The 18,752-nt window shown below is 40.6% G+C and overlaps 1 protein-coding gene across 2 annotated transcripts in view; it reads left to right on the top strand.

The window, feature by feature from the left end:
- Positions 1-18,752, top strand: part of tgfbr3 (transforming growth factor, beta receptor III) — a 70,474-nt gene that overhangs the window by 36,443 nt on the left and 15,279 nt on the right. For both annotated transcript variants that reach the window (XM_082524886.1, XM_082524885.1), the window contains exons 4-12: positions 1,754-1,891; positions 9,436-9,619; positions 11,582-11,744; positions 12,176-12,323; positions 14,568-14,745; positions 14,873-15,126; positions 15,879-16,028; positions 17,640-17,738; positions 18,214-18,402. In XM_082524886.1, coding sequence (XP_082381012.1) covers positions 1,754-1,891; positions 9,436-9,619; positions 11,582-11,744; positions 12,176-12,323; positions 14,568-14,745; positions 14,873-15,126; positions 15,879-16,028; positions 17,640-17,738; positions 18,214-18,402 — 1,503 coding nt within the window. The remainder of the gene's footprint in view (positions 1-1,753; positions 1,892-9,435; positions 9,620-11,581; positions 11,745-12,175; positions 12,324-14,567; positions 14,746-14,872; positions 15,127-15,878; positions 16,029-17,639; positions 17,739-18,213; positions 18,403-18,752) is intronic.

Here is an 18,752-nt window from a genome sequence, read left to right as displayed (position 1 = left end):
CAGCATAGTCAACAGTTACTGCTGATAAATTACTTTACCTACCATTGATGTTCTGCTCTATTTATGATAGAGCAGGTCTGAAAATGTGATAGCAGAAATTTATTTGTTTTTTTTTACTTTGCTTCTTCTTGCTGGTTAGGTGAAGGCACACAATGCTACTTGGTCGCTAAAACCGTGCTAAAACCAGCTTGGTTGAGGCTGCATGTTGAAAAATTAGGCTTAAATGTGGCACGGAGGCGCTTTTACCAGTACTGAGCTTTGAAACGACAAGCTGGAAGGGAAGATGTGTCGCAGATGTGCCATAAAGGCCAGCAGTTTTGACAAAACTCCAGTGTTTGACACCCCGGGAATAAGCATGGACCGTAAAATATCAACTTGGCAAGAGCAAATGTAAAACAATATTAAAGGGATAAAGGATATTGTGCTCTGTTCAGTATTTAGTCTGGTTCAGAACCTATAACAAACTGTTTACTTTTTCCATTAATAAATCCATCTAAATGAGTACTGCAGTGTTTGCAAATACGTTTTGTAGTGACTGAAAACATATGAGTGTAGCAGAAAATGTTAACGGTTTCAATTATAGCGTGTAGATCTCTGTCTCGATAATACGCACTCCATAACCACATCTGAGCAACTTAATGCTCAGCTTGTTTTTCACTAATTCAAGCACTGCTAATAATAACCTGTCAACTTGCTTTTTAATCACCATCACTCTGTTTTCAGCTCATTTGTTCTGTTATTGAAGTACAAAAGCTATATTTTGAGTTCAAAAGCAAAAGCTGATCTTGTGCTGAGCTGTGAATAATTAACTTACTGTGGTGTTGTTTAGATCCTAAAATATGAGTCCTTGTGGGTTCAGTTAGTGATTTACAGCTTTTTACTGCTGACACACAGAATGGAGCTGATTTGATTAGTCTGTGAATACAGAGAGGAGGAAGTTTAAAGATGAGTGTCAGACAGACCTCTGAACCCCCCGAGAGTGTCAGTTCTCATCAGTGACAACAATAGAGAATTTTAACAGTTTGTTAGTAAGTTGGTGTTTTTCAGTTTGAGTACAATTTAAAGAAAATGATGGAAAGCCAGACCCTTGCCTGAGATGATTTTGGGTTAAGTCTCGCACTTTGAACCACCTGACTCACTTTGGCGTAAGTGAAGGCTAACACTAGAAACGAGAAACATCAGTTAAGGTCCCAAAACACACACGTTTGTTTTCGCCATCTCACTAACAGACTGTGAAAATCTATTTTAATGGGAGTCTGAAAAAAAGGCATAGTTGCAAGCTGTAGAGATGGTTACAGGGACCCGCCACTTACTATTTTTTTCCCCGTGAACAAAGACTCCACTGTGTGAAAGTTAAGAGCCCTCTGAGGATACATATCAGAGCTAAGCAAGTGCCTTTTAGGGAGAACACAGCACGCCGTCTTTGTAAGTTTATCAGCAAAGTGAGTACATAAACAACCACAAAGCTAGATAACGTAGAACAATTTACATCATAACAGAGCTGGATTTTCACCAGACTAGTAGCAGTTGCCTGATATTAATGCTTATACAAAACGGAACATGAGAATATCAAAGCTTTGACATTTGCCCAGTTCAGCTGTGTGAAATCAGATCATGTTATGTACTCTGACTGATCTCGTAGGATTTGTGTTTTTTACTCTTCTCACTTCCTCAATATACTTGTGGTAACAGGGCGCTAATTTCTCTCTTTCTTTTTCCCCTTTTCCCCTCCCTTTTTTTTTGCTCTTGCCAGGTTGACTTACATCTGAAGCCCATCCAGTCAATGCTGCACCACCAGAAGCCCCTGGTCTTCGTGCTCAGCTCCCCCCAACCATTGATCTGGAATGTCAAAACAGAGAACCTGGCTCTGCGCATCCAACATACCTTTTATGTGAGTCCAGAACACAAAAAATCCTTTAAGTCCTGCTTCCTAAAACTGTGTATTCATTTCCTCACAGGCTAAACCGCATTACCGTTTCAGTAGCCTTTTCTATGAGTAACATATTTGAAGCGATGTAAATTTGCGGAGGAGGCCGTTCTGCACTTCAAAGGGAGGTTTCCAATGTTTTGGGGGCACATCTGGTCAACGCGCATGTGCAGTCATAGCTTGTGTAGAGCCGTGCATAATGTTTCATCTGGTGCAGTGGATTCTTTAGTCGTAATATAATTTTGGAAGTATTTAGCGGAAGTTTGACTCACATTATCTTATACAGGATGCAGCTGTAAGAGGTTGTTTTTACGCTCATAAATGGGCCAAAATGTATTTATCTAACACAATCTGCTTCGTCAGCTTTATTCATGCTCGACATCCACCGAGTCGTGTCCCCCACCCTTCTTTACACAGTCCTGTTGATAGCTTGGCTGCTGTTCATATGACACTGGGTGTATCCATGTATCACAAAAAACTCCTCAGCGGTGAAGGTGTGGTACCAAAAACTGTAGCACTAAAGCTTCACCAACTTTATCCTTTCGTCTACTGATTTTGTTGAAATTGTCGTACAAGTTGGTTTGCAAGCAAGTATATAATATTGATAAATCCTGTGTTTTTCTTTCTACAAATGTAACTTTTATTTGTTACAAGATCTCTTCCTCTTGCTTTGCAGACTGAAGTTTTTCTTAGGACTCGGGTGGAAGAGGCAAAGATTTAGTGAAGGGTATCTTAGTGAAGTTGGAGCCAGGTCCCCTGGGGAGTCAGCCATATTTAGTGAAGGTACCAGGGGGCCTCTCTGGGAAACTTAATAAAAATGTAAAAATGCACTGCTTCAGTGCTCTTGTTCAAAGCCCGTGTATCACATGAGAAAATCAGTGCGAAATGAAACCCAGAAGCCTCCGCTGTAGCTGTGGTCTCTGTTGTAGCTGTGGCTTCACTGTGCTATATAACTATGAAAACTTCGCTTTGCATTCATGTGAGCTGAAGGCTTTTCTGTATTGCTGGCTTCCCAGAAGTATTCATTTTTCAATTTCTATGTTAACACCAAAGCATTGTGCAAGAATGCAGCATCAGGTACGCAAATTATTTCCATATGTGGTTGAGAGTTTTCAAGCTTACTTCTTAAGCTCAAAACATCTTCCCATAAAGCCAATGTGATATGGAGGAGAATACGGACAAATGGCAAAAGCCTTGTGTTACGCACAGGCGCATAACACAAGGACAGCAAGAGGATCCAGTGACTTTGGGAGCTTTTTGCTGGCAGCGCTTCAGTCTACTGGCCCTGTTACAGGAAAGGGTCACTACAAGTCAATAAAGTGGGTCATCACTTTTATCCAGTGCAGACTTGTATCCTGATAGATGTTGTATCTTCCAGAATCATAATCCCCCAGTCAATGAATAGTTTGCCAAAAGTTTGAGAATGATGTTAATCTTGCTTTTATCATTTCTCAAACTGGTGGAAAACCTATGTGAAATGTTTGAGTCTGACATGTTAAACACTCTCCACTGCTATCATAAAAACACTGGTAATAACCTTAGGAACCAGTTGCTAAATGCTAAATGCATTTCAGCTTTTATAGACTCCACTTGGTGTATACAAAAGTTGTCCAACATAACCCACTGTAAAACACACAAGCAAATGCACGATGCTTAACATATCCAGCAACAACAACAAAAGCAAAAAACCCAAAATATTAACCGTAATCAAATATTACTCCCAAACAAAAAAGTGATTAGCCAGCCAAAATCAACAGAAAGCATCAAATTCACTGAGACGAGCCTTGGAATGGTCGCAAAATCTAACCTAACATCAGAATTAAACGGACGAAGAAGAAAGAGGAGGAACAAGCTTCCTGTTCTCTTTTATTGGCTTCCAGCTCATTAGACCAGACCAGAGACATCTAAATAAAGAGTGAACAAATTATGAGGGATGGATTATAGAGTCTGATTTACAGATAACCAGAGGGCCAAGGGCACATAACAGCTAAAGCTGTCTTCACTCATGAACATTGGGCAGTATCTGGAGAATTAGCTTGTCCTCAAGTACCCTGTCTCACATGTAGCACACAGCAGAGCATAGTCTGCTTCATATGTGTTCTTACTACTGAAAACTGGTTTAGAGACAATGCCACTTGTGTATTATGTTACAACTTTCAACAGAGAGGTTCTCCCGTAAAGGCTCAGTCATGTCTTGAAACAAACTTCTTTTCCTTTAATTTGTCACCTCTCCATATCTAATTTTAAGAACTACGTACTCCAATAAAATGTTCTGTGTGTCCCAGCCTGGTTGACATTTAGAACAGTAATTCACTGAGTATTAATAGGCCTCTGCTAGATCTTATGAAACCTTATAGGCTTGTGTGACAGGGACTTTCATCACAGAGTCATATTAGGTCTCATCACCTCTGCATCAAGAGTGATTCCTGTACAATAAAGTGTTTACATAGTTAGCTGACAAGGTTTTGTTTTTACTCATCGTGTATCCTAGAAAGGTTTCTTCTATTCTTAGAGAAATTTAGAAAATCTGTTTTTTTTTTTTTAAATAAAGCATTAACAGACATGTTTGAAGTTCCTAAAATTCACTAACCAATATGGGATCTGTTTGTCCTTGAGTGGGATCATAGTTTTCAGAGAAATTTACTACATTAGGATATTAGGCCTGAGTGCTAAACAGCCCTTTTAATTATCATTTCCTGTACAAATGGAAATGTTCTCATGTCAGAAAGAAACGGATGCATTTCATACAGATGGATGAGCATCTGGCCAGCTTGTGTTTTCTTAAGCTCTGATAATGTGTGGCCAGTGAGATGAGTGTTTCTGCAAAGACCAGCAGGTCAGCATCACACTAAATATCTTCCCTTGTCAGTGGTGGCGAACAGACAGCAGCTGAAAACCATCATTTTAAAGAAAACTTCGAGGCAGAGCTAATGCTGTGAGTGTAACCATGTTGGCAAGGTTTTAATAACTTCAGCTTAATCTCCAATTAACAATATCTTTTATTGAATTTTCTTTTTAAATGATAAAATGTATTCTTACATCTTTGACTTAATTCACAGTATTCATTAAATTGAAGCATTTTAGACCCAACCAAACCGAGGCGTCAGCTTTCTCTTGTTTGCACTTTAGTAAAATATTTGTCCGACACATAATAGCAGCTTTTGAGCGAGCTGAAAAGAGATAAAGGGAATTTAAACACTGTAGGCCGAACTAATGGCTTTGACTGACTACAGGGGCCCCTGCTGAATTAGGTGTTAAGTATTTCTGTTTGAGTGGCAGCACTGAGCCCTCTGGCAGTGTTGGTATCTTATCCACCAGCCTGACTGCTGCACATTGCCCAAAGAAGTCCCGGATCTTCTCAGGTTCTCTCCACAGTGACACCTCCTTAACATGCCACAAAACTGAAATACAACTCAACATCTTGCTTGAGTCTTCTCCTAACTGTTAATTGGTATTCATCTTCGTCATCTCCAATAACTGTCATAACTAATTCTAATCGATGTTTGGTCAGACCTGCTTTATGCTTTTACCTTCATCCATTTTTTTCCCTAACCACTTGTCAAAAGGTGGAGTAAACCCTGGAAAGGTTCATCACAGGGCTCTTTGACATCCACGCCTTTAATGAGGTAGAAAAGGTTCGTTTCTGGTACTGCACATGAAACGACAACTGACCATGACCACTGATGCAAAAAAGGTCAGCACATTAAGGAACTTTCCACTCTTTCTGCTTTAGAAAGGAGTTGAGATGTTGCTTTAGTGAGAGCAAAGAGTCAAGTTAAGTCGGTTTTGGACTTAACACTTCAGAATAGAAACCCTATGCCAGACCTCCCTCACTTGCCTTTCCACTGGAGAGGCTGTTTCCTGCGACTAACAGGACTCTGAATCAGACCTGCCAGTCCTTGTTTCCTGGTCCCTGTGCTCAGGGCTCCATGGACACAGATGGGCTGCCTGGAAAAGCTTCAGAGATGTTGAGCACACTGTTACTGTTGGCCACTGGACTCCGATGGCTTTTAAAATGCCAGACTTTTGTTGTAAAACATGCCTTCCACAGTGCTTTTTGTCAATCACCTGCAGGTGGGAATCATTGCGTTTCTAAACTGACATGAAATATGAACACTGAATAAAGGCCAAATTTTATTTTACCAAGGGACACCATGATTGGAAGTGAGACATCTGCAAAGTGTGCTTTGCTGACTTTGTGGCCAAATGCATATATTTCTTCTTGTGGGTTTGAGGTTGAGCTGTGTTGCATCTTCGCTTGAAAGGCTTGATCTGGAGCAAATGTTTTATGACTTTTCATGGAACAACACTGTTTAAGCTGTTGGCATGTATGTTGTCCACTGCCTGGTTGCCAAACTTTGCCTTTTCACTCTAGTATTTCTTTCATTATTTGTAGGCTCATAGTTTGAGCTCCCTCCTCACTGTAATCACCAATGGAAACCATGGGTAGCCACTAGTGTTTTTATTTGGAGACAGTAATGGCAGAGGAACGCTCCAGAGTGGCGCTGAGACATATGGTATTGTTTTCTCCACAACAGAGCCTGCCAGTTCACAGGAACACATCTGCAGAGAGCAGCATGATTAGGTCCCAGTATCTCATTGAGTAAGAGAAGATCAAATCAGCCACCAAAGCATTTATCACATTAATATCAGAGAGTTATTGCATGCTCATAATATCCATCAACTCATTCTGCACTTTCCATCACCCTCCTGTGTTTGCAACACCTCTTATTTTCCAAACAGCTTTTTGCAATTTCCCAGACTAAGGGTGTTGCTCAGTGAGAACGCAGCTCGTGATAATTGATCTCAAACATTTGGCATGCTGTCTCCCTTTTGCTCCACATATGGCCATAACATGTTGATCCATACAGGCAGAAAGAGCCGGAAATATACTGTTAAATGTTTGGGATCTTCAGGACTGGCAGATGTGCTTTTATCTTACATGATTTTTAATATATCCTTCATTGAAAACACTGAAAATGCAATGACCAGATGACCAGAATCAGCTTTCTGGAATCCTTTATTTATCCAGGTAAAAATCTAATAGAGAATAAGATTGTTTCTTTTTTAAGAGGGCAGCAGAAATGACAAGAAAAAAAACGATTTAATCTCTCCAACTGTAACCACTTTCAGTAACATGGTTGACTAAAAGTACCATTATGAACATGAAAGCATGTATGTCAGTGCCAGAGGTCTAAAGTTAATTTCTAACAACTGCAAAATTTGAGAAATGTCTCTCTATTCAGGGCAGTTATGTCTTTAAACTTCGATTTTCTTGCTCATGTTACTATAATCAGAAAAAGAGTGGTACATTAGTAGCCTCCAGAACTGATCCAATAATTTTGGAAGCTGAAACATCAGACTTCCTGTTGAAACATGCAAATTTTGACTTCCCCAGCTTGGTAGTCTAATATATTTACTGTGACTCAGCTTCAAATAACTGACACCATTACAGAGAACTCAGTATGGCAGCACTTTGTTAAAACAGATCTCCACCCGAGAGTAGAGACAATTTTACTTCACAAGTATTTCTTTTCTACAGCTCAGTCGGGAACCGCTGGAGCCCAAAAACGAAGCCAACATCGAAAGCCTCACAAGCTCACTTCCTACAGTGTCCACTTTACACTAATTTACGTCACTGAACGGGGCCCTCCCTACCAGTTTGTGCAATTTTTGTGTCTTTTGGGATATTTTCAATGGAAATATCTAACAAATAATATGGCAGACTGTGTAGCACAGAACGTTTATGCTTTGGTTTTGTTGAGTGAAATTCTAGTGCCTTAGGTTATTTAACCCTATGTGTCATTGTGTTGCACCTACACACTTTTTAGAAGCAGCTTGCTAACTAGGCATGCTAGGATTAACCGATAACTTAGCAGTTCAACAACTCGACCAAATACGGTCACTTCTGGCTCCAAAAGACAAACATGGTTGCAGCCAAATTGTTGATGTTGGGTTTCAAAATATATACAGTCCATGCTACAGCCCTATAAGGACATGGATACAATGCAATCATCTTTAAGATCTTTTTCCAGAGTTTCCTGACATGAGAATAAGCAAAATGGATTAACTAAAGCACCCTGTTTAAGTACACCAGCAACGAAACTAGCACCAGAGAACTGAATGACAGCTTATGTAAACAGTACGCAGTACAGTATATTTATATTTATAAATGCCATTTAAGAAACTACACTTTGGTTTCCAGCACTTTTTGGTCTACCAGGCGTGCAGAGAGAGGCCGAGCAGAGAGAGAGAGTTTGTTAAAGCCCAGAGTGGGTGTCTCACTTCCCCGTTTCAAATTCCTGAGGTTTCCAGCACTCTGGAAGGCCTGGAGCTAATTTGGCTTTCAGGCTTTCCCCTCTAATTCTTTGCGACTAATTATGGTCGTATTCCCGCAATTAAACTGATAAACTCTGCTGAGCTTGGCAAGGATACCCCGGCCCCTCCCCGGCAGCTTAGCGCACCACCCCTCTCATCTTCGCCATCTTTCTTTCTGTTGCTTCTTACTGTAGTAAACACACTAAAAATAAAGTCAACCTGAATTCTTCGACAATGTCTGTCTCCTAGGCAGCAGTATTTACAGCCTCTGGTGACAATGCCAGGAACACTGAGAGGAGCGTCCAGAGGTCAGACAGATGTTGTGCATGTGGAGATTTGAAAAGTTATGTCTGAAAAGCCTAAACAGTCAGAAGGGATATTACTCTGTTATCATTGAAGCATGATTGCAATTTAGGGACAACTTCATAAACTCATCACAGAGAAGTGGTCTGACGTATTATTTCTCAGATTCAAATGGATTTATTGTTTCAATTGCACCTGCCAGCACTGTCTCAGCTCATGCATACAGATAATATACCTTGGAGGAAAGAAAAACAAGGAGGTGGGCTGTCTAGACCGTGCGCTAGGATTCATTTGGATGTTTGGTAGGCTTTCAGTAAATATGTATGTGAATGTTTATGTCTTTGAAATGAAGCTCTGAATTCCAGTAAGTTGCAAAGGTGGTCTTTTCCTGAAAAAGTTTGTATTTTCTGTTTTTAATATGTAAATGTGCTTGCCTTCTTGGTTTGTGTGTGTCAAAGATATGTGTTGTCCCTCGTGGGATATCTGTAGCCCCTTGTGGCCACTTTAAAACACAACTATACATTTGTGATGACGCACTACACTGGAAACCAGACACCTGGTTGTGTAGAGGAACATGTGTAGAAATATCCTGAGCATACTTGTACAAGCTTTGCAAAAAAGTGAGAAGTTCAATCGTATTTAAAGAGTTAGTGCTTTGCTGTGTTTTACAGTTTATATTTTTGTGACGCAATAAGAATGAGCAACATTGAAGTGCATGTAATTCTCAACAAGTGAAACACTTTTAACAGAAAACATTTTCTCTGAAATTGAGTTGGACGTGAGGAAAGCTGAAAAAACTGAAGAAAACACGTTATATAGAGCAGGTAACGTTTTATCCCAACAGTTCCTTTGTTCCTTACACTCCTGCTTTTTTTCTTCTCCTCCAGGTATCTATGGGCTCACAGGTCAGGTTTAAGCCGGAAAACTTCTCCCTCTTCACCCGCATACAGCAAGAGACCTTTCCCCACGGCAATGAGCAACTCCTCAACTGGGCCCAGAAGAAGTACAGGGCAGTCACCTCTTTCTCTGAGCTCAAGATGACTCAAGACATCTACATCAAAGTCGGAGAAGGTGTGCACCAGATTCCCAAAATTCCCAAACATAGCTCTGGGCCCCAAGGCACTCCTCCACCCCATTCCCCTTTAGCTTTCATAACTTTACTTAGCTTTTGTGTTTTAGCCCAGGCTAGAGGTTTACATGCACTACGCTAGAAAAAGATTTTCCTTCCCTCAAAAGACAGTCACCCTTTCACACTTTTTAACAGGCCGCCTGTGGTATTCCTAAGTTTTGCTTGCTTACAGCCTAAAGAGTTCTTGGAACCCAGAACAAAAATGGTTGTATTTCTGTAACATTGTAACATCTTTAAAAATGACTGGGTTCAGAATAAAGCCAATACATTAAAAAAACAAACATATATAGGCAAGTACTTTCTCTACAAGACAAAAAAATGATCCCATTTAAATTGGAAATGTCACGCTTTTATCATCCTTATTTCAAACTTAAAATCCTTGTATCAGAGCAAGCAAACAAAAAAAACCACACATAGACGTTTGTCAGCAACAACTCTGCAGTTATCGACAGTGCAAGGGTTTTTGTGTTTGACAAGAAATGAAAAATGTAGCTGTAAAACAAAAGTTATGGCAGCTGAACTACGAAGCCAAAATGATGAGTTTAGTACTTTGACTTACTGAATTTTGGGGCTTACAGACACTAAAGTAGTTGCTACTTTGCTGTTAATACACCAGAAGACTTTATAGTGAAGCCAAACAAACACACAGTACTGCTTTTCATTTTTTAACAAGGTGCAAGGTGTCATATTCTGTAGTTGGGGGAATAGGTGGTAGTTTTACCAGGAAAGAAAAAAGTTAGGAGGGAAAGATGAGGTTAGAAAGAATTAGACAAATTCTTTCTGGTTTTTTCAATAAGTTGAGGGAGGAGGGTTTCTCAAGTGAAGAGCACAGAAGGAGTCTCCAGGGTGGCTATGATTGATTTTCACACATGTTCAAGATGCAGAATTACAATTCTTTATTTTCTGCTCTCACATTGTGAACAGACAACACATCCGACTCTGCATTTCATCAGCTCTCAGACGAGATAACTTGTTTTTAATGAGAATCTATTACTACATGAATATAGAGCAAAGCTTGTGTCCAGAAAGAAATTAATGGCTCCACTAAGTAAGTTCTCTCTGTGTTTTGTTAGTTTCTGTGGAGAGCGGAGAGGTTGCTCAGCCTTCACGCTCTTGGCTGGTGTCATTAGGGGCTGTGGTTTGGCAAAACCTCAGAGTGCCATGATGTTTACTTCAAGTAAAGAGCTGTAGATTTCCACTCCTTCACATCTTCAGAAGTGTTTCATGAAGATGGAGAGATCCTCACTTTGCTTTCTAGCATGCCCACACTCAAGGTCTCTCCTCAGCTCTTTAAGTGCCACAAGAGTTCCGGAGAGGAAGGTGCCAGCCTTCAGTTTACACTCTGTCCAAAGTTCTGTTTGCCAAATAAGGAAGCATCTGTCTGTGTTTTCCCGTTGTGCTGAGAATGAGCACAACTTTTCATCTTAATGAATTTTTTGAACTGTTGTGAAATTGAAGGAAAAAACACAAGAAGTTTTGATGACTGAGCATGAATATTATTGTCCTGTTATTGCAAAAGAATTCTGGTAAAACATCTTGCTAAGATTTCCCACATAAAATCTAATTTCCCTGTTGATGGCAAGACAGATTATGCCAACCAGGGCAACCTCGTTGGGCGCACAACCCAGGGCCTTGTTAGTGCTGCGAATAGTAGCTGCAGGGTTACAAGAGCAACTCTGCTGTAGATGGGAACAGCTGGGTTAAAGCAAATGTTCAGTCTTCCGAAGGTTTCGTGAGCAGGACGTTGAATTCGTCACTAGAGCAGGGGTTGCTGTTCTGTTGTTGACATCAGGCTCTGACCTCTCTGTGGTAGAGAAGTACCAGAAGCTATATTTCTCCTTTGCAGGATCAAAATAGTTTCACAGCCCCTCTGAACAGTAACACAAACTTTTCTCCACTTTCAGATCCACTGTCTTCTGACACCTGCAAGATTGATTCCAAGTTCCTGTCTTTGAACTACCTGGGCAGCTACAAGGAGCCACAGACATCAAAAGGCTGCGTCCTCTCTGTGCCCCACAAAGACAAAGAAGTCCACATCATTGAGCTCCAAGCCCCAAACGCCAGCAGGTGAGCAGCCAAGGCTGCAGAGGCCAAGAATACATGTTGTCACGGTTTATTTTTGAGGTCAGGATGCTCTCAATAATCTCTGTGGAGTTTATTTTGGATGGGAACTAACATGAAGGCGGAGGGGGGTTATGTTCACTTAGTGGTTTTCTTTTGAGGAAGAGATTTCAAAACTTGGTCTAACGTTCCAGTTTGCCAGATAATGTCCTCACTCCCCAGTGGAGTGATTATTCTGTACACCCAAAAGACAGAAAATCTGGGAATGTGTTGTATCTTGCTGCGGTGTTATCTGTTATGTATTGCATACGTCTGCATTCTTTTTTCTGGGAATACCTCCAGCTTTTTAATTAGTTGGCCAGACAAAGGCACAGTAACATTACGTAGACCTGACCATCTATTATTATTTGTTCTTTCTCTCTCCTTTTTTCCTGCAGTGCTTTCCAGGTGGATGTCATAGTTGATCTGCGGCCACTGAAGGAAGGTACCTGGGTACATCGAGACGTTGTCTTGCTGCTCAAATGCGCTAAATCTGTGAACTGGGTCGTCAAAGTCCACAATGTGACGGGCAATGTGCATGTGGTGGTAAGTTGGCAGCATTACAAGAGACAAAGGCTTTCCATCAAATGATATCTTTTTTGCTCTCCAGGCATCACGGATGATTTTATATAGTTGATCACATATCACTGTAGGTGTCGCGGACAGAAATGTCAACACTTTACGCTGCTGGCCAAAGAAGTTGTCACAGCAAAAATGTGTGTTGAACTGGCGCCTGGTCCACGCTGGGGGACAGGGTGGGGATAACAGGTTAGGAGGAACTGTGAAATGTCATTGTGGCACCTCCAGGAATTGTCATCACTTTGAGAGAGCCAGAGGCTGGAGTGAAGAGGGCATCATATATTTTCAGAGCCAGGCGTGCTGCAGTATTGGGCCAGAGCTGCTTCCCATCAATCATAATGTGAAATACGCGGAGCGCTTTATTCAGGCTTTCGGGCTTCCTCACCACACACAAAAGACAAACAGAGGCTAATTACTACAATATATCAGTATACACCTTACTGAGAAATATGGGTTTGTGCATATCAACGGTGTGCTTGAGCATATAGTTTTGATATTAAATCTTCATTACTGCCACTCAAGTCTCAGGACCCTCGGGAACCATAAGAATATGACACCTATGCACACTTTAGAAGAATAGTTTAACTGTAGATCATGTCGATACACAACTGGCCGTGGTCCAACCACCACAATTGCTGCAAGGCTGGAATTTAGAGCTCCTCTTTTCCTGGAGTAAAAAAAACAATTCCAGTTGAACTGAAAGAGAATCACCAACACCTTTTTTTTTATTTTGTATGCCACTTTCTTAAGTTTGCATTTTCTAGCATGTATATTTGTGTTCCCTGAGGTGTGTTTGTCTGCGTGTGTGGGAGAGGGCTTGCGTTTCCTCAGTGTCTAATGCTGATACTCGCTGCTGCAGCAGTGACACTGCACTTTTGCCAGGCATGCTATGTTTGTACAGCTGCCTGCTATACACTGAGTCGATCAGGTTTTTGGGTGTAATGCCAGGTCAAAAATCCATAACACTTAGTGGGGAGAACAATTGAGTGTCATGCATTGTGTATAAAACAACTTTACGGAGTTAAATTTTGTTCATCTATTGGATTATATTTCGCTAGCAGTTTAGTAGATGTACAAAACATAAAGAAAAACATCAATTTGGCTGTAAATGTAACAACTAAGGGATGCATTTTCACCGGAGGATCCATGCTCCGGCACGTTTGGCCCTCAAACACCACTTCGTTTGACTAGTGTGATAGCTGTGTACACACCCTGGATTGTTTAATGTGGTGGTCCCAGGTGCAGTTTATTTGAATCGCCTTCACAATGAGAGCAGCCTCTGGAAAATCTGAATTCCTTCCTTTATTTTGTTTTAGAGCTAATTAGCAAACAACTTAATGTTAATATGATTGGAAGATTACACCTTGTAAAGATCAGTGTGTTAAAGTTCTCATTTGTGCATATGTGAAACTGCTAACTTTAGCATGTAGCGGTGCATCACACAGCAACAGACATTGCTATGATCTTCTAGCATTGTTATGTCCCGCTGAACTGTTCAAATAGAACCTAACATCACTGTTGTTTTTATTCTTTTTAATTGATGTTTACAAGATTGTAACATACATGGTGAATGTGTGTCTAAATGGTTGACTTTGAGTGTAACACTAGCTTACTGTAAACCTGCACCGGTTACAACAGCTGACATCTCTCAACCATTTATCTTAAACATCCAAAAGGTCAGTCATTTTTTAGCTCCCCCACTGCTTACATTTTGACTTTCACTTGACAGCAGCGGTACACAGGATACGCTGCTTGTGCAACCAATGTGTGAGAGATCGTCAGCTACGCTAGTGATATGATGGCCAAAATAAAACTCAGGCCTCGATCTGTCAGAAAGCAGGTTCTCGTCAGTGTTGCTCAAGAGACTTGAATGTGTGGGAAATGGTTGTGAGAAAGAATGAGGCCTCCCTCACTGGGGGAGCAGCAGGGCAGGACGCAAATTTTTAGGAGCAAGCTAACATGTTGGTTTCTGAGCAATGATCGAGCTGCGACACGCCCATTACCTCACACTCATTCACATGATTCACACATGATTCATGCAGAATAAGTGCAGGACTGTACTTGAAGTTGAATATCTGTGATAAAACCTGAACAGTAAACCATATTTCTTTTTTTTCTTTTTTTTTTTGTAAATCAGATTCTGTATTGGCTAACTTAAATTTCTCTTCTTGTTATTTTGAGAAAGCATCTAATGAGAGTTCTATTCCACAGGCCTCTGATACAGTGACTGTTGGCTCACAGGCACTAGTGTCCAAATCCCTCATGCAGCACTTGCCATCAGGGCCACAAGCCTTAATCCAGTGGGCAAGCGATCGTGGCCACAATCCAGTCACATCTTACACCAGCACTCCCGTGGCAAACCACTTCAATATCCGACTTCGAGAGCCAGGTAAGCTGAAGAAGAATCACATCCTCCATTCATGATGAAGCATAAAACTAGCGTGCAATTGTAAAAAGTTGTAGGTGTAGTTTCCTGGATGGAAAATCAGCCTCATAAGGTTACGTGTGACTTCTAGATGTCGTGGATTCTCTGGAGAGCAAATTACCTCCCGAACTCGCCATCCTGCGTGATTCTAGTCCTCTTCCTGTAGATGGAACGCCACTGCGACGATCCGGTCTGCCGTTTCCATTTCTTACAACTGGGGGCATGCCTCCGCTGGGACACCTGCCCTACGAGTCCAATGAGCCCGAAATCGTTTTGAATGTTGACCTTAGTGTGCAGTGCAAAAAAGAAAGGATGGTGGTCAGCATTGACAAACAAAGTCTTCAGGTGAGTAAACAACCGGACATTCTCTGATTCTGCCCGGAGCCCAACAGGCTACAAATAATGGTTATTTTAAATATCGATGTATTCTATGCTTCTGATCAATGAGAAAGGCATTTTGTTGATTTACTTTTGCGTCTCTTTTCACACGACACAGAGTCAGTGTGACAAAATGTGACAAGAAGAGCGGAAAACAACAAAATGGAGCTCATCCAAAAAGACTAGCAGCGTCTAGACCAATTAAAAGGCTGAATGAATGTCTTCTGCAGCGATTACAAAATACTAGCATAAACCTCCATGACGCTGTGTTGTTTATTTTCAAAAAGCACGCACTGTGTGCTGAGGTTGTTACCAAATAATGATGCTGTCTTGGTCTAATGGTTACATGTGGATAATTATGGAGACAGTTGAGCCCACCTATCTGTTGTGTGGGGATAGCAAGTTTCAGATCTACAAAAGTGAAATGAGAAAAAGTAAATCACTGAAGCAGGCAGGGCTGTTTCAAGCATTTGGCGTCTGAACATAGGGACAGCTCAATCAGCCCACATCACAGAATGGAAACTGGCATAGGCTGTAATTGGGAGCTGGAGCTAGACCACCTTGTGGGATTTGTTTATTCCTGAGAACTCAAGGTTTTGCACAAGTACTTGGACTTTTTTCTCCTTTTTTTTCTTTTTACAATTCTGAAAAGTTAATAACGGAAAAATGTTTTGATCTCCATCCATGTTTGTCTTTTTATTTCTTTTTTCTTAACTTAGGCAAGCGGGTTTACAAATGCCAGCCTCACACTTCAAGACCCACAATGCAAAGCAACAGTCAATGCCACCCACTACACTCTGGAAACTCCTTTGACTGGCTGTCAGACCACCGCATTCACCATAGAGGATAGCACGATCTACTTCAATTCTGTGAGTATATTATGTGGTGTTACAGTATAGCTGAAATTACTTGAAAATGCCCTCTCTGTATATCAGACCTCTAGTTGCTACTATAAATACAAAGATATGATTTTAAATTGAAATAAACTACAAAACACTCTTCATTTTCTAAAAAATCCCTATAATTATCTTGCTTTATTTTAACTTGTCAACTTAATGAGAAGACAATGAGAACATTTTAACAGAAAGGCTTTCAGTCAGAAAACTTTCTTTTCTACTTGTTTAAACTTTAGAAAAGATACTAGTTTTTGTTGAAATACACCCTTTACACAGTTTTAACCACGTGCCAAAGTCAAACTTTGCTTGTCTAAACAATTCCTGAGTGACTAACATGCAAATAGATGTGTGTTAGCCTAGGTTTAACATATTAAGATGTTGGGCTTGTTAAAGCATTGATATCTATGGGCAGTACAGAGCTGTGACACTCTGAAGTCAGGGAAAGATTTACCCACTGTCAGAAAGCCTTTTTGTTTTATTTTAAGGTATTTTTAGCTTTCACTTGCAGTTTAAGTACATTCAGAGAATAAATGTATTTGATTAGTTTAGAAAAAGATCATCATTTGAGCTTAAATACTCAAACACACATACTCTTTCAAAGAAAATAAATCACATTTTAAAAAAGATCTGGCAGAAAGCTTTGAAGGCTAATTTGATTAGATTAGTTGTTAGGGTGTTGACCATGACCAGTGCTTAAATGTCAGCACTGCCATGGGAAATGCTCACTCAGAGGCTTGACACCTGTCATAAATAAATATTTTTTTAATAAAGATGTCCACTGATAGCCATGCTCTTTTTGTGTACAAATGGAAACTGGAAAAATATGGACAATATGTGCAGGGAAAATGATTACATTTCTGACTCATTTTTGTATCTAATTGTGATCACTTGCTTTTATGTGATTAAGACATCCCCAATTATCTTCATTATTGTGGAATGCATTCATTCAGCATGTTTGTTCTAACAAGCAAGCATGAATCACTTCTACCCTGGCCTTTTAAAATCTTTTGTTCGGGGAAGTTTGGAAAAAACACTTTTTCTGTCCAGTGCAGATTAAAAACCCAGGCATAAGTCCAAGGTCATCTTTTGTGCTAGCATTTGGACGTGCAGACAACCTCTGACCTCCGGTCAAAGGAGATTAATTTTCATTGTCTGGGTTCCCACTCATCAAAGCTAATGTGTTTTGGCTGTTGTCCCCACATTGCTGTGATATGTTGATTTATTTCAGCAGTGGCACCAAAGGCAGGTCAGCAAACTTCAAAACAGCTCTGTTAGTGTCATTGAGACAGTCCTCTCTCTAAAGCAGCAGACTCATCTCAGGCCCTGACATGCCACTACTCCACTGAGAAATTAGAAATATGTCCTGTCTCACTGAGGCCACAGGACATTCCCAGATTTAAGCAAGAATGTTTTGCCGACCTCTCTTAACAATTCAAATCTCCGCCTGAATGAGGCAATACTAAAGGAGTAGAAAAGGGGGAAAAAAATTGGAAAAAATCTTGTGTAAACTTTCCGTCAATTGCTGATTGTTGTGCTCAGGTTTGTCAGCGTAGGCTTAGTAACAAACTTCTTTTTGATGTGCAGGTCACTGTAAGTCATGCTGAGACCAAAGATGGGAATAGCGACCAGAGAGGGCCCGAGAGAATGCTTCCCGTGAAAACGTTCGATTCATCTACCATATTGGTAAGACTCTGGAATCATTGTGGTCCTTTTTCTGTCAGATCTGCACTTCATTGCAAGGGGAAAGTTGACAAGTTGAGACTACTGATAAACTGTATCTCTATATGCGCAACTGCAGTAAATCATGCATAGTTGGAAGAAACACCAGTTTCCTACTGCCCCTTGGGCTGCTAGTAAAGACTCTTCTGGCTGCTGCAATCTCCCCATCTTTCCATGATGTCCGTTTAATGAACTTGACCTTCCATTTTCCATTTTGAAGTTTCTCCATCTTTTCTCTGTTAGCTTAGTTTCCTTTATCTCATCCAGTCCTCGTCTCCCACTTATTGTTCGTGTTTATACATATCTCTTTTGTTCCTGGTCCGTCTTAATGTGGTCAAACAGTGACACACAGTCATGTGGAGTGAGAGTGCTTAGCCGTGGAATGTAACGTCAGAGTCCTGCTGATATTTGTTTTGGCTTTGCCTTATTCTTCAAACAGTTCAACTGCACATACACAAGCAAAACTAAGAATCAGGAAACCTCAGCTCCCAGGATTGTACAGGAACCACCAAGGCAACCGGTCAACAACATGACGTTTAACATGGAGCTGTACGACTCGCTGCCTATCAACAACCCTGCACGCCAGAATTTCTTCACCGTTTCACAAAATCAGAAAGTGTTTGTGGAGGTATGTTTTGCATTTATAATACATTACCTCTCACGCCAGAATACATGTTTGGTGTAAATGAAAACTTTTGGCAGAAAACTGCAACCATCTGCCTCCATCTGAGGCTTTAGCTTTTCCAGATTTAATCTCTTCCTGAGCCCTTTGCTCAGTAAGAGCATTGTGACTGTTTCAAGCTAAAAAGCTAATAATTTCTTTCACTTCTTGCTTTTATTATATCACAGTTCTGCATGTCATCTGGCTAAAAATATCTGTTTCACTACAGTAGTTATGCTAGTCATATAAGAGATAGCAAAGACTGAAAAGTCCTTTGAAGAGGTGATGTAGGAGGACATCAGCATGAGATGCTTCAC

Source organism: Aulonocara stuartgranti, assembly GCF_965226115.1.
Source record: "Aulonocara stuartgranti genome assembly, chromosome: 23".
NCBI classification, from domain to species: Eukaryota; Metazoa; Chordata; class Actinopteri; order Cichliformes; family Cichlidae; genus Aulonocara; species Aulonocara stuartgranti.
This window is presented reverse-complemented; position numbering and strand designations above follow the sequence as displayed.